At 41.1% G+C, this 13,966-nt stretch overlaps 1 protein-coding gene across 3 annotated transcripts in view; it reads left to right on the top strand.

Annotated features, from left to right (window-relative positions):
* Positions 1–8,327, top strand: part of hdac5 (histone deacetylase 5) — a 57,018-nt gene extending 48,691 nt beyond the window's left edge. For all 3 annotated transcript variants that reach the window (XM_071474783.1, XM_071474781.1, XM_071474782.1), the window contains 11 exons: positions 730–779; positions 864–971; positions 1,072–1,127; positions 1,258–1,345; positions 2,342–2,461; positions 4,055–4,152; positions 4,540–4,658; positions 4,787–4,920; positions 5,861–5,942; positions 6,061–6,241; positions 7,516–8,327. In XM_071474783.1, the coding sequence (XP_071330884.1) occupies positions 730–779; positions 864–971; positions 1,072–1,127; positions 1,258–1,345; positions 2,342–2,461; positions 4,055–4,152; positions 4,540–4,658; positions 4,787–4,920; positions 5,861–5,942; positions 6,061–6,241; positions 7,516–7,555 (1,076 nt within the window). In that variant the 3' untranslated portion in view covers positions 7,556–8,327. The remainder of the gene's footprint in view (positions 1–729; positions 780–863; positions 972–1,071; positions 1,128–1,257; positions 1,346–2,341; positions 2,462–4,054; positions 4,153–4,539; positions 4,659–4,786; positions 4,921–5,860; positions 5,943–6,060; positions 6,242–7,515) is intronic.
* The last annotated feature ends 5,639 nt before the right edge of the window (positions 8,328–13,966 follow it).

Below are 13,966 nucleotides of genomic sequence, written 5' to 3'. Positions count from 1 at the left end.
CTGTCTGTCTCTATCTGTCTGTCTGTCTGTCTGTCTCTATTTGTCTGTCTCTGTCTGTCTGTCTGTCACAGACTGTGATAGTGTCACAACTTTTACATGATGCAGTTAGAAAACTTTACAGATGTGTAATTAGATCAAAATTAAAGACAAATTTTAACTAGAGACCAACTTGTGTTGAGATCACATTAAACACACTGCCTGGCAACATGTTGACACACCAACCCATGAGTACTCAGTAATCATTACCACATTATTACTAGCCATGACTAGCCAGAGAGATTGTGTGTGTGTGTGGTGTGTGTGATTGTGTGTCATCATGGCAAACTGTGATCCTAATGCAGAGGTAACTACTTTCTAGATGTTTATTTGTCTGTGTATAGTTGAATCAGAATGAGTTTGAACATGGTGTTAAGACATTGACTGGCTCCAGTTGGTAATTACCACAAATAAATAACATTTTGTTATTAATTAAGACATCACATGAGTTTGTGCTGTCTGCTCAGAAGTTTTCTAGTTTTCCTTGTTCTCATCTCTGTTAAATGCAGCTAGTTCTGCTGTAGGTATGAAAAGATCAGTTTAGCAACAAATTAAATGCATTATGATATGTGTTTTATGGCAATAATTAAACAAGTATTGGTATTTTTTATGCACATGTGTACAGAGTAACATGAACTCTAGATTCTCTGTAATGCATCCTGATGCTCACACACTACTGTTTGGTTGTTTCAGGTCCAATCAGTCAGAAGATGTACGCCGTTCTTCCCTGTGGAGGAATCGGGGTGAGACCATGTTTCTCTGTCTCTATCTGACACTGTTTTCTCTCTGAGTTGAAGCTGGACTGAGCTCTGTGCTGCCCCCTGCAGGTGGACAGTGACACAGTGTGGAACGAGATGCACTCGTCAGCGGCGGTCCGCATGGCGGTCGGTTCGGTCATAGAGCTGGCCTTCAGAGTGGCGGCAGGGGAGCTGAAGGTAACACACACAGATATTCACAAGTGTGTTCACACATACACAAACTAAAAATAAACTTTTGTGTGACCTGTCCTTCACTCCGTGTTTGTTTTTGCACCAGAACGGCTTCGCAGTCGTACGTCCACCAGGTCACCATGCTGAGGAATCCACTGCCATGTAAGCACACCCACAACATTACTGTTACACAACCACATATTTCACTGCTTCACATCGTGGTGATGACTAACAGTTTTTACCCTTTTGTGTGTGTGTGTGTGTGTGTGCGTGTTTGTGTGTCAATGAACAGGGGCTTTTGTTTCTTCAATTCAGTAGCTATCACTGCTAAGCTGCTGCAACAGAAACTTGGAGTGGGGAAGATCCTCATTGTGGATTGGGTGAGAAGCACTGATACACACACACACACACACACTGTCTGTCAGTTTGTTTGTTTTTTGACACTATTAATCATTCCTTACAAAAAATGTTTGGACAAACTTCTGGAACTTTGTGATGTCATAACAAAGCAGTCATTGCTCTGTCATGACCCAAGCCCCACCCACCTAGACTCACCATCCAACCTTACAGGATTTTGTTTCTCTAAGTGTTAACATGAAATCTGCTAGATTTTCATTTGATCACTCAGGGCCTCTTTTCTGATTGGCTGACTGACCTGTTGTTTCTAGAGCTCCAGAGAGAAGCCTGAGAGAGGAGATGTAAAACTACACTGAGATGGTTTCTGGTTCTTAAAACCACAAATATATCTTCTGATGGAGATCAACTCTTCAGATAAAAGACAGGAAAAGTGTAAAATATGGGACCTTTAAAACTCTGTAGATTAGAAAATGAGTTGGTTTGATCTACTAATGAGTCAGATGATTCATTCCCTCAACCACGCTGGCTTTTGATGCTGTTGCAAAAAACACGGTGGACACCTGCACATCTGGCCCAGTTTAACATCTGTGCTTCATTACTTTGTTCCAGCACATCACTGAAGTTGTCATCAAACTGCAAATATTCTGGATATGATTTAACACACGTTTCCCCAAAAGCTCAGCCTTACATTTGTTATCTTTGGGGTTGCTACTGGAGTTTAAATAAAGTTCTGTGGGTTTGAAGAACATTTGGCTGCACAGTATGATTTGTAACAAGTGACCCACCAGCAGTGGGACAGTGCAGTTGAAGAGGTAAAGGTTTTTTCCCTCTGTGTTTATTCACTGTGACACTGTGACACTGTATTCACTTCATGTGAGCAGCTGATAATTCTGACCAGGCTTTTAAACAGGGAGGACTAATCTGGATAAAATGTGGACCAGACTCAGTGTTTTCAGAGTATCTGTATCATAATATCCCACTGACCTTCTCTCTGATGCCACTGTGACCTGTCACTGCAGGACATTCACCATGGCAACGGCACCCAGCAGGCCTTCTACAGTGACCCCAACGTCCTCTACATCTCCCTCCATCGGTACGATAATGGAAACTTCTTTCCTGGCAGTGGAGCTCCTGAAGAGGTACACACACATATACACACACACATATGCGCACACACACACACACACATGCATGCACACACACAAATTAAAGGTGATTGTTCAGAAACAGTTGAAGCAGAATTATATGTCCCACTTTCTGAAATGTATGAGCTACAACAATAGTGTTGTGGACACACTCTCTCTGAGCTGTAGCTGTGTGGTGCATTTTTCCCCAGGGTTTCACTAAAATCTTATATCAGTAGTAGTAATACTAGAATGTGTGAAAGCAACGTGGACATGAGACTGAAATCCATTAAACAGAGCAGTGGCGACAATATCATCAGTGTGTTTAAAGATACACTGGGTGTGCACCTGCAGTAATGTTGGATTCATGTCTAACCAAAACACACTGTAGCTGGGGCCCAACTCAGGGGCTGGTTGGTGCTGGTTGCTGCCATATTATTTTCATTATTAGTATGCAATGAATCTTGAGATAGGTTGGGCCATGAAGGAGGCACCCTTTGGAGCCTTTGTTGTGACATTTGAAGTAGTCTTTGAAATGGGACAGACACAGTAACGTTGCTGTGACAAAATCGGTGTCCAAATGCAACCTCAGCAGGATCTGGATCTGAATTGAGACACAGCTTGTTTGTGTCCTTATTGTTTAACAAATACATTTCTTTCGTCATCAAACATTGTCAAAGCAGATGTAAAAAAAAAACGATTCCCTACATCGACTACGTTCTTTGCTCCTTTTGCTGGTGTGTTGCTCCATTTCTAGGGGCGTTGCCACCACCAGCTATCGAGTAGTGAAAGAGTGGGAAAATGTGCTTTGACTGCTGTCTGACTACTGCTTTCTCCTGTTGATGTTCCTCCTCCGCATCTTGTTTCACCTATTTGTCTTTTTGTGTTTCTTCTTCTTTGTTCACACATGAGTGCATCCTTCCTGCTCACTTCATCTGTCTCTTTTCTCACCAGGAATGAAGATCCTCTAGAAAACAAATCAGCCTTTGGACTTTAAATTAAAACATTTAAATTCAACATAAATGCTGTTCAACACATTTCCTGTTTTCCTTAAACATATAAAAAAAAGCTTGCTCAATGCTTAAAGGCCTACTACTTCTGTAGTAGTTACAGCAAAGAAAATATAGATCAGGTTGTATAAAAGCAGCAACAGCAGCAGTTGAGCCTTTGATGCCATCTTTCTGTTGACTGCTGTTGTTGCTTTCTGCTGGACTGGACCAGAGGAGCGTGTTTGTTATATTGGTTCATTTACTTGTGTTAGATGTAAACAGGATCAGGAGGAAACTGGTGTAGAGTGAGTGTGTATTGCAGCACTCAGTAGGAAAGAACATTTTTGTGGACACTGAATTAATTTGAAGAAATATTAAAAATTAAAAACTAGTTCATTTGCTTAGATCAAATATGTAATACAGATTTATGAAGCGTGTGGCTGGCGTGGTGTCACACGTGCAGCATCTAGTCACCCGATCTGTCACTGCAACCAGTAGAACCAAATTCTGAGTAAACACACACACACACACACACACACACACACACACACACACACACACACACACACACACACACACACATAGTAACTGATAATAACAATTGTGTCTCTCTCTGCAGGTGGGATCAGGTGCTGGTGTTGGTTTTAATGTGAACATAGCTTGGACTGGAGGAGTGGAGCCCCCTATGGGTGACGTGGAGTACCTTGCTGCCTTCAGGTAAACACTATTATTGATATGATTGTTATTATTATTATAAATATATTAAATGGTGACATTATTACCAAGTCAGTGGAAGGACACAAGTAGACAAGCTGTGCTCCGAACGGTGCAGACTAAGCCTCTGCATGAGCTGAAAATGTGTCAGCTTGTATGAAATACTTGTCTTAACTGTTTGACGTTACTTCATTAACGTAAAAGAGTAAAAAGTGAAGGACTCACACATTATGATTGGTGCCTGAAAACACTCTGTGCTGTTTATGTGGAATAAATGTTGTGTACAAAGTTTTCCCTGTGGTCTAAGTGAGGTTCAGTGTTCAGCATGAAAACACCTTAAGGACACAACATGCTTTAAAGTGTCCATTGTGTTTGTGTGTGTGTATGTAGGAGTGTGGTGATGCCCATTGCCCAGCAGTTTAGCCCTGACGTGGTCCTCGTGTCTGCAGGCTTTGACGCAGTTGAGGGTCATCAGTCTCCTCTTGGAGGCTACAATGTCTCCGCCAAGTGTGAGTACCACGCTGGTTACCGTGGGGACCAGACAGGGGCAGTTTTTTATTGCTGTCTCGATTAGGTGATCGAGAAAAAGGTTGTAATTATGCGTCTTTAACTGTGACTGGTGTGTGTGTGTCCGCAGGCTTTGGTCAGCTAACGCAGCTGCTGATGGGTCTGGCGGGTGGGCGGGTTGTTATGGCGCTGGAGGGCGGTCACGACCTCACCGCCATCTGTGACGCATCAGAGGCCTGTGTGTCTGCACTTCTGGGAGATGCGGTGAGACGGGAGTCAGATTATCATCGATAATTATTCATGTTTTAATTTCACACATGAACCAAACTGGAAGAGTCGTCCACCGTCACAGAGAACAATATGGAAATATAACATGACCAGAAACACGAGTGCTGCAGCCTTTACTTAGCTCTGCGGGGAACTGATATCACATGAACATCTTTTATATGCAACAACCACTGCAACAATATCTATGGAATAGCATTTAAATTTTAAAGGAATAGTTCGACATTTTGGGAAATATGTTTATTTGCTTTCTTTTCTCTATCCCTCTCACTTCTGAGAGGAGAAGACAGGCAGTGGTTAGCTTAGCTTAGCATAGAGATAAAGAAGCAGGGTGAAACTGATTCTCTGTTCAAAGTGTAAAAATAGGTCTCCATTTGACACTTCTAATTTGCTGTACATACATTGATGTATGTTATTAATAATGTATGGTTCTGTGGTTGTGGTCATGTGTGCAGCATCTCAGAGCTTTGTCTCTACAGTGATGTTTGATATGAAACCTGCTCACTGACCATATCTGGCAGCAACAAGTCTTACTGACCTGTTGTCAGCAATTGTAAACAAATCATAAGTCAACACTTTCTCCTGATTAAGCCTACTATATACTTCTCACAACTGGGAACAGACTTCCACATTTATGAGGAGGTCATGTGACCTGACACAATCACATCCACCGTGGATAGTGAGTCAAAAAGATGATCTTTGGTGGAGTGTTATGGTCAAGTAGATCAGAGAGAGAGAGAGAGAACTGATGCTTAAGTTATTAACAGTGTGTCTGGAAATACATGCTAGGTCTTTCATCAGGTGATTAGCTGGTGAAATGGTGTAACTACAATTATAATCAAAGGAATCTTCATGTAATAGCACACAGTTTCAATGTTTTTAACCTGTTGATTTAACACACACTCTCTGTCTCTCTCAGTGTGACTCTGTGTTTCAGTGGCCTCAGGAGAAGCCATGTCCAAAGGCCTGCGCCTCACTAGAGAGAGTAATAGAGATCCAGAGTAAGAGACACACTCACATGCACATACATATACAGTAAATATTTACAGTAAGATGTAGCTACAACATGTCTTGGCCCTCAGTCCCTGTATATATATATCTCTCTCTCTGTCCCTCCAGGTAAACACTGGTCTTGCCTCCAGAGTTTGTCTCAGACGAGCGGCCACTCGCTATTGGATGACCCCCTTGGTGCTAAAGGCCAATCAGAGAAGGACGAGGCTGAGACAGTCAGCGCCATGGCCTCCCTGAGTGTTGATGTTGAGCAGCCGGGCTCTGTTCCTGATGACTCAGAAACCAGCAGGTCAGCAGAGCACTGTGGTGACTTTCTGATAACGTTACCAGCATTACATAACATTAAATAACATAACGAAGCATAATGAAAGACTGAGTACAGATACACAGAGTATGGAAGTGCAGTACAAACTCATGCACATGTCAGGCGGCTCAGTGCAACGTGTTCAGCTGAACGGCGCCCAACTATAACAACAGCTAGCTTGTTTATGTTATTGTGTCATAGAAACATTTAATTAAAAAGAAGCACACAAGACTCCAGTAACTAGCATAATTGCATATTGTACAGCCTGAAGCCTTTGAATATTTGCAATATTTGCAATTCTGAGCTCATTAATGCATAGAATATTGGTGACACACACTGACACCCATTGTATATTTTATATTACTGGATGGAGCATATATTAACTTTAAAGCAATGCTGTGTAACTTTACAGTAGCCACTGTGTCTAACAGTAGTCACATGCTACAGTCTAGCATGTGAGTAAAATGGTAAGCTTTTGTAACAGTTGCACAAGTGGAGCAGATTAATAAAGATCAGAGAACTGATTAATTAATTTGACCTAAAGTTAGCTAAAATTAGCTATAATAAGCTGCTGGTTGTCTCAGACCAGTTAAAGCTGTAGCAGCAAAATCCCAACGATACTTAATTAAGTAAAAGTGAAATTTACTGCCTGTGATTTAAACTTTTCATTTGTGAGAGTGCTTAAAGGAGCTATTTATAAATTTCGCTAGGGCTACTTAGCAAACAGAGCCTTAACAGGTGTTTGCTTACCAGTTAAGAAGAAACGTGAGTTCAGCATCAACCTTCAGTCCTTTACTCACCAGAGTCTCCAGAGGTGGAAAGCAACTCTCTATCACATCTTTTCTTCTACTAGAGTTAGCATGCTAACCAGCTAGCCCTGGCCCGTCTCATTGCTTTCTGATAGCAACTCACTCAGCCTTCAGTCTGCCCTGAAGATGTAGCGCTACTCAGACAGTGTATTATAACCTCTTGTCTTGTAAACACAACGATGGCCGAGGCTCTTAAGCAACAATCGGCACCACCTGCTTCCAGCAAGAAAAACTCATCTGGCAGCAGAGAAAACTTACAAATAGCTCCTTTTAAACAGACTGTGTCCTGTTAGGTAAAAATGAAGACAGGCATGTTAGTGCTTTAGATGAAAGGTTTAATCAAGATAAATGTTATGTTGCTGTCACAATTTCAAACTTGAGCCTTGTTTTTTGAAGTAACTTTAATGTGTGCGTTTTGACAAGTGCTCTTTGGTTTTGACCTGCCCACAGGTCCACAGAGGAGCCAATGGAAGAAGAGCCTGTGTTGTAGGAGAAGCTTAAACAAGAAGCACACAAAAACTCCACATTCACCTCCTTCTAGCACCTCCTCTTCCTCTTCCTTTTCTTCTTCCTCCATGGAGTTTGTGTTGGTGCACGCACACAAGGTGGAACTGTGCCACTGAGGAGAACTCCGATTGGCCGAGGAGAACATTATTGAGGCAGGAGAAGGACAGGCTGCAAAAAACTTTTGACACATCTCTTTTCTAGTGGTTCATCAGCCCAAGGAGGAGCAGACGACTTGTTAGCATCTCCGTGGAAACCAGAGGAGAGGAGTATCAGCAAGGATACACCTCTTATAACCTGTATACTTTACCACCTGTACACAGCACCACTGAATTTCTCCCCTCCACCCTTCTATCATTCTTACATCTTTTTATTTCATCAAACTCCTCTGTTTCCGCCGAGGGACGATGACTGCGGAAAACCTGCATTTGAATCCCAACAACAAGTCAGACTCCAAGCGGACGACTTGTCTTCTTGTGTGTCTGTTGGTGCGCCGGAGAGACGGGCTGAGCGAACAAGGGGTGGAGGAGGAATAATCAATTTTTAAACGAGCAAAGGAGGAGGAGGAACTAGGTGCCTTTTTACGTCCACAAAAACAAAAACCATCAAACCAGAAACCACAAAACAACACCGCCGCAGCACCTCAGCAAAACCAACCAGCCAATCAGGACTGAATAAACACACTGATACACACACACATACGCACACACACACACGCATACACACACACAGACACACACATACCGCTGTTGTTTCAGTCCGTCAGTTCATTTCTGGGTCTTTGTTTCTTCATCTGGATGCCTTAATTTGTTCTTATCTCACTATTTAGCAACCTTGAGAGAGACAGGGAGAGAGAATCATGAGAGTTGATATTAACGTTATTCAGAAATGTATTGAATCTGTATTCTCTTTCAAATCTGACAACATTCATGTCAGGTATTCCCAATGGACTTTGATTTTTTGTTTGGTTTTTTTTGTTTTTTTGAGGGAAGAAAAGCCTCTAAAGCCATCATTACACACTAGAAATATCCAATGAAAATCTCCTTGAATATTAATAGTAATATCAATAATATTCAATCAGATTTTTATGGAATCTGGTGAAAGTGTCTCAGGATCAGCTCAGTTTCAGTATTCAGTGTTTTACACATGTCATTAATTGACCTGCATCACTTCAGACCACCACCTCGCTGTCAGCACTCTCTCTCTCTCTCTTTCACTCGTTTCAGTTGAGAGTCATGTGACCTGAGCCCCACCCCCTGTAAAGGGAATTGTGGCACGTTTTTAAAACACCACAATGACTACCATGTCCCTCTTTTTTCTTTTTTTTTTCTTGTTTTTTTAATTGTAATATTACTTGTTTGGTGTAAATACCTGTCCTGTTGCCCACGGTTATGTCACAGAAGACTTGGTGTGGTCACTTTTCTATATCTGTACATACATATATGTATAAATAACAAAATACTTTCTCTTTTTGTATAAAAAACAAAAATAATATTATATATATATATATACACACACATACACATATATTACATATGACGTTCATATACACACATATCTCACACACACACACACACACACACACACACACATACATACATACATACACACACACACATATATATATATATATATATATGTGTGTGTGTGTAAACAATGATTTATCCAATCAGATTGGATTCATGAATATATTCTATTTGGAGAGTTGATGTTTTAAAGGTTTAGCTGTTTGACAGGAAGTAAGCACTGATGCCATTGGGCCGCCACCTATTTGTTTGTTTTCCGAATGTTGAGGATGGCTGTGTATTGTCATGGTGGTGGTGGGTGTTGCAGTTGTTGGAGGTGAACAGCGATTTCCAGTTCCTCAGGCAGGACCAGGCAGACAGCGCTGCCCTCCACAGGCAAACAGCACAGGGGTTATTAAGGTCAAAGGTCATGACTGGTTAAATAAGTTGGTCCAGTGATGGTGTATTTTTGTAGTCCAGCAGGGAGTTAGCTAGCCCCTCCATGGCTTATGATATTCATTAGCCCTAAACGTCGTACCACATATCACGGTTCTGGATTGTTAGCTCCTGTAACTCAGACATTTCAGTCACTGAGTGGCTCACAGAGTTTGTTACAGCATAAATGTTTAAAATGTGAAGCCATCAGATGGTCGTCAGACTTCTAATCACTTGGCACTTTGATTTTAACTGTATGAATGAGAAAATGTAATAACAGGAGGGGAGGACACAGAGAACAACTCTATAACTCTCTAAGTACGTTACCACGGTTACCATCAGTAAAGTGATCTCAGTTCCTGGAACAGGAACTTTCCTTCAACTCGGGGTTAAGAAGCTCAGAGTTTTCAAAAACCTGCTTTCTGGAATAGACCCCAGGTCAGCAAGTGTTTAAAAGGAATAAGTCTTTGCTGTTCAGAAGGGCTCACTAAATTTGCTTAACTTACCTCTTAACACTAAGGAGACACACACACACTAGCTTGTTGTTGAATCCCCCATCCCCCCCACCCCACCCTGTTGAACCATTACACTAACAAGAATCTGTGTGAGAAGTTGCAGGGAAGATCAAGGTTCAGAGTTCAAGGTGATTTTTATTATCATAGAGGGAAATTTGTTGCACACTCAGCAGTAAATAAATACAGTAATTGCACACACACCAACCTACACTAAAACCATTTTTCCAGAAGACACAAGTCACATAAGACTGTTAAAAAATAAGTTTTTGAGTCTATTGGTTCTGCCTCTAGACATGATAAATATCTGTGACCAGATGGGAGCAACTGATAGTGAACTGTGGACTACAGTCAGCCAGGACTGACTGGGCCTTTTTTATGTCCACCATCCGATGAGTTTGTATTTTCAGCCCTCTTGCTATAACAGATCCACACAGTTTGCTGGTCCTGGATCAGGGCTTGATGAACCACCCTGTGACTGAAATGTCTGCGTTAGGAAATATGGCAATACTGGACTGCATAATTATTTTATATGTAATGTAATAATCCTCACACCAGCATTGCTTACACGAGGTCAAACAGATAAATCAGTATTAATCAAAAGCTATAGGCTACCCTTTGAAAAAATAAATGTGAGGTCTTATTGCTCTGGTGCCATTTACAGAAACTCTTAACTCTAATGCCACACTCAACAATTTCAACAAAACACGTTTTTAAAAGCTACAGTTCAGTTGGTAAATCTGTTACAATGAGAACAGTTTGTACGAGAGCTTAAAGGCTTTAAAAAGGACTTTTCTAACAAATGTTTTCTCTAACAAACCACTTCAGTTAAACTCTTTATTAGAACCTGTCTAAGTTTTAAAAGGTTTGTTCAAACTCACAAAAATATAACGAAACCTTTGCACCATGGCTCTAACATGCTAACGACAGTGGGTAAGCATTGTGTAAAGGAGGTTGTGTGACTGGGCATCTTTGCTGAGCACCAGTTCACTGCTCTCTTTTCTGTGGTATTTGAGCATCACCTCAGACCTCCAGCTTACTTCTTTCAGAGCATTTAGTTTTTTTTTTTAGTGTTTTTTTGAAGTCTACCTTAAAGCACAGTTCAACTTTATTCAGAAACATGTTTTCCAGTATCACAATCATGACAAGTCACATCAGACTCTGGAGGTGAACTTCTCTGCTCACCGAAGATGACACAAAGCCTCAGAAGTGGACCACTCTTATTATCCACATCTACAGAAACACTACTGTGTGACGTCAGTAAGCTAACGCTACCGGACACAATCTTCAACCTCACTACACTCCCGTTTCCGAGGCCCCCCTGCAGTGTAGCAGGTGTTGTAGCTGACACTGTTACCTCTGGGTCTCATCTGTTCAAAGCAATACAACACTGACAGGACGGCAGTGACAGCGACAGAGGAGAGAGAGAGAGACTACAACGTGTGGCTTCAGCATTGCCATGGCAACACAGCAGACAGCATCACAGATTACATCGCTCATGGAGCTCCCTCTGGCTTCTGCACATGTGTTTGAGTGCTGTTTGTGTGTATTATCTGTCAGGTGGAATGGATGGACAATAGTGATTGATCAGCAGATTGATTGATTGATTGATTGAGCTGTTTCTAAGCGATTCAGTGTAGTCTTTTTGTACTAATGTAAACACTAAGGCCAGTTTGTCAATTAAACCTGCAGCAAGCTTAAAGAGGACGGGTTGGTTATTAGGCACGATGAAAATTTGGATGTTGTTGACAGCTGAGCTCGACTGGAGTTCAAAACAAACAGCTGTGGTGAGACGAGCAAGCGGCAACTACCACAGCTGAGGAGCCTGGCAATGAAGTCATTTATATCCCTCTTAAAAATGCCTTAATATTTTCTCAACAATTAATATTTCACTTACCACCACCAAATAATGAATTTAGATTGTATTCGTAGATGAAAATGAGGAATTTCTGCGTAAATTAGAGAAACTGCTGCTTGAAATTAAGGGTTAATTCTGGATTAAAATAAGAGTTACTGTACTGGCCACAGCTGTGCACTGATTTTGCAGTGAGGGACAATGGTTGATATTTTCACTGCACAAAGAATCCGGAGATATCCCTTTTTAGCTTCTTGCAAGAATCTGGATCATATCTGGAGACTTTGATATGACATCTTACGATGCTGTGCTCGGATCAGATTTCATCTTGCATGGGTCATAGTTTGAAATATCTGGGCAACTACATCTCCGGATTCTGGGGTATTGTGCACAGTTTTTGTGTGCTCTCCCTTACAATTGTATCAAATTAAGTGGTCTAGATGAGCAGCTTTTTTGAGTTAAAGGAGAAGCAACGACTGTTGAGTTGAGTATAAGTGAATTTCCGTCCACCTGTTGTGTGTATTTTCACTTTACACATAAAAAAAAACAGAAACACAAAAAATTGTGGGGGGGGCAGAAGAAAACATGAGACTTGTGTGGGCTGAGGAGACTGTAACCTTCCTCTCATTAATACATGAATCAAACATTTCTATCATGTTTTCCACACCACTTCAATTTCTTTGAGGATTGTCCTGAGCTGTTTTAACTACATAATTTTGTTGTGCCTTCTTCAGTGTTTTACTGGCAGACAACTGGAGAATTAGCGCCACTAGCTGTTGATCTTCAACAGAAGTGGATGGAAATGTGCATTAACTGAGAGTATCCAGTATTTCACCATAAAAAGTAAAGATTTGAGAGAAGGTAGAAAAAATACTTGCAGATTTTTTTCTGCAAATTTTTTTAACTTTTCTTTTATCTTGCAAACTCTTAGTCTTAATCCCGTCAGACAAGTCTGAGTTACCAACTGGGCAAAGTAAGACACTGCCCCGGTACCCCAGGCCTTAAGGGGCCCCAAAGGCTCTAGGTTCACTGTTAAAAGTACAAAAGTACATTTACATCAGTCTCTTAGAATTTTAATTGATATTTAAAATTATCAAAATAAATGGAAATGTTGTAAAATTATTTAGTATTTTAAATTTAGTTGCAATTATATTAAAACCAGATTTTTAACAATTTGAGTGCACTTGGTTTCGGATAATTTTACAGCAAGAACAACAAATCACAACCATTTAAAATATCAAAGGGTTTTATTGCACACAGAGTATCAACCATACAGCCAGTAGTATACAAGCATATGAGAACAAACACAAGGTTCGAATGGTAAATCCTTGCTAGATTGGTGAGACTCAATACACTGTAAACTGAAACTGCCAATCTGATAATCAGAACTGCTTCATGCAGGGACCGGCCAGCTGTGCAGGTGGAAGAATGTAGGTGGGATCTGAACTTTTCCAAGCGCCTTCATACAACTACTTCTGTCAGTTTTAGTATGCACAACCAACACTATAAGCGCCTTGGAGGAAAGGTTGTCCAGAAGCATGTGCCCATTTGAACAATGATGGTGTCTAAGTCCTCAACTTTTTATTTTACTTTTAATCACTTTCTGAACGGTTATAAACCTTCCGATGCGGTTCATTTCAAACATACCCCGACCTTTCACTGTAGTGATTCTGCTGTGTTTGTGATTTCAGCATTACTTTGGTGATCACTGAAAAAAAAAAAAAAAAAAAAAAAAAAAAAAAATCAAATATCAACAAATCAGAATGATCCTTTAAGCTGTGGTGGTTGCTGCTTGGCCGCTGCTGAGGACGCATGTCAGCACAGGTTGTACATTGAAGCTTTAAGAGGCTGTTTTCAGGCCAGAGTTGAGGTTCATTCGTACTGAGACAAACCTGAGTTCAGAGGGGTCATCACGGGCCATGTGGGCTCTGGTCCTGAGTCCTCCTGAAAAGAGGAGACACCTAGAAAACCATCAGCACCACTGGAGTTCCTGTTGTGTACATTTTCAACTCTTAACATTAAAATATGAATAGTGTTGACACAGTCTGATGGTTCGTGTTGTCAGGGCACCTCCCCAGTCCAGAGGCTAC

This window comes from Trachinotus anak, unplaced genomic scaffold, assembly GCF_046630095.1.
Source record: "Trachinotus anak isolate AG129_WGS33_773 ecotype Australia unplaced genomic scaffold, CSIRO_AGI_Tana_v1 ptg000003l, whole genome shotgun sequence".
NCBI classification, from domain to species: domain Eukaryota; kingdom Metazoa; phylum Chordata; class Actinopteri; order Carangiformes; family Carangidae; genus Trachinotus; species Trachinotus anak.
This window is presented reverse-complemented; position numbering and strand designations above follow the sequence as displayed.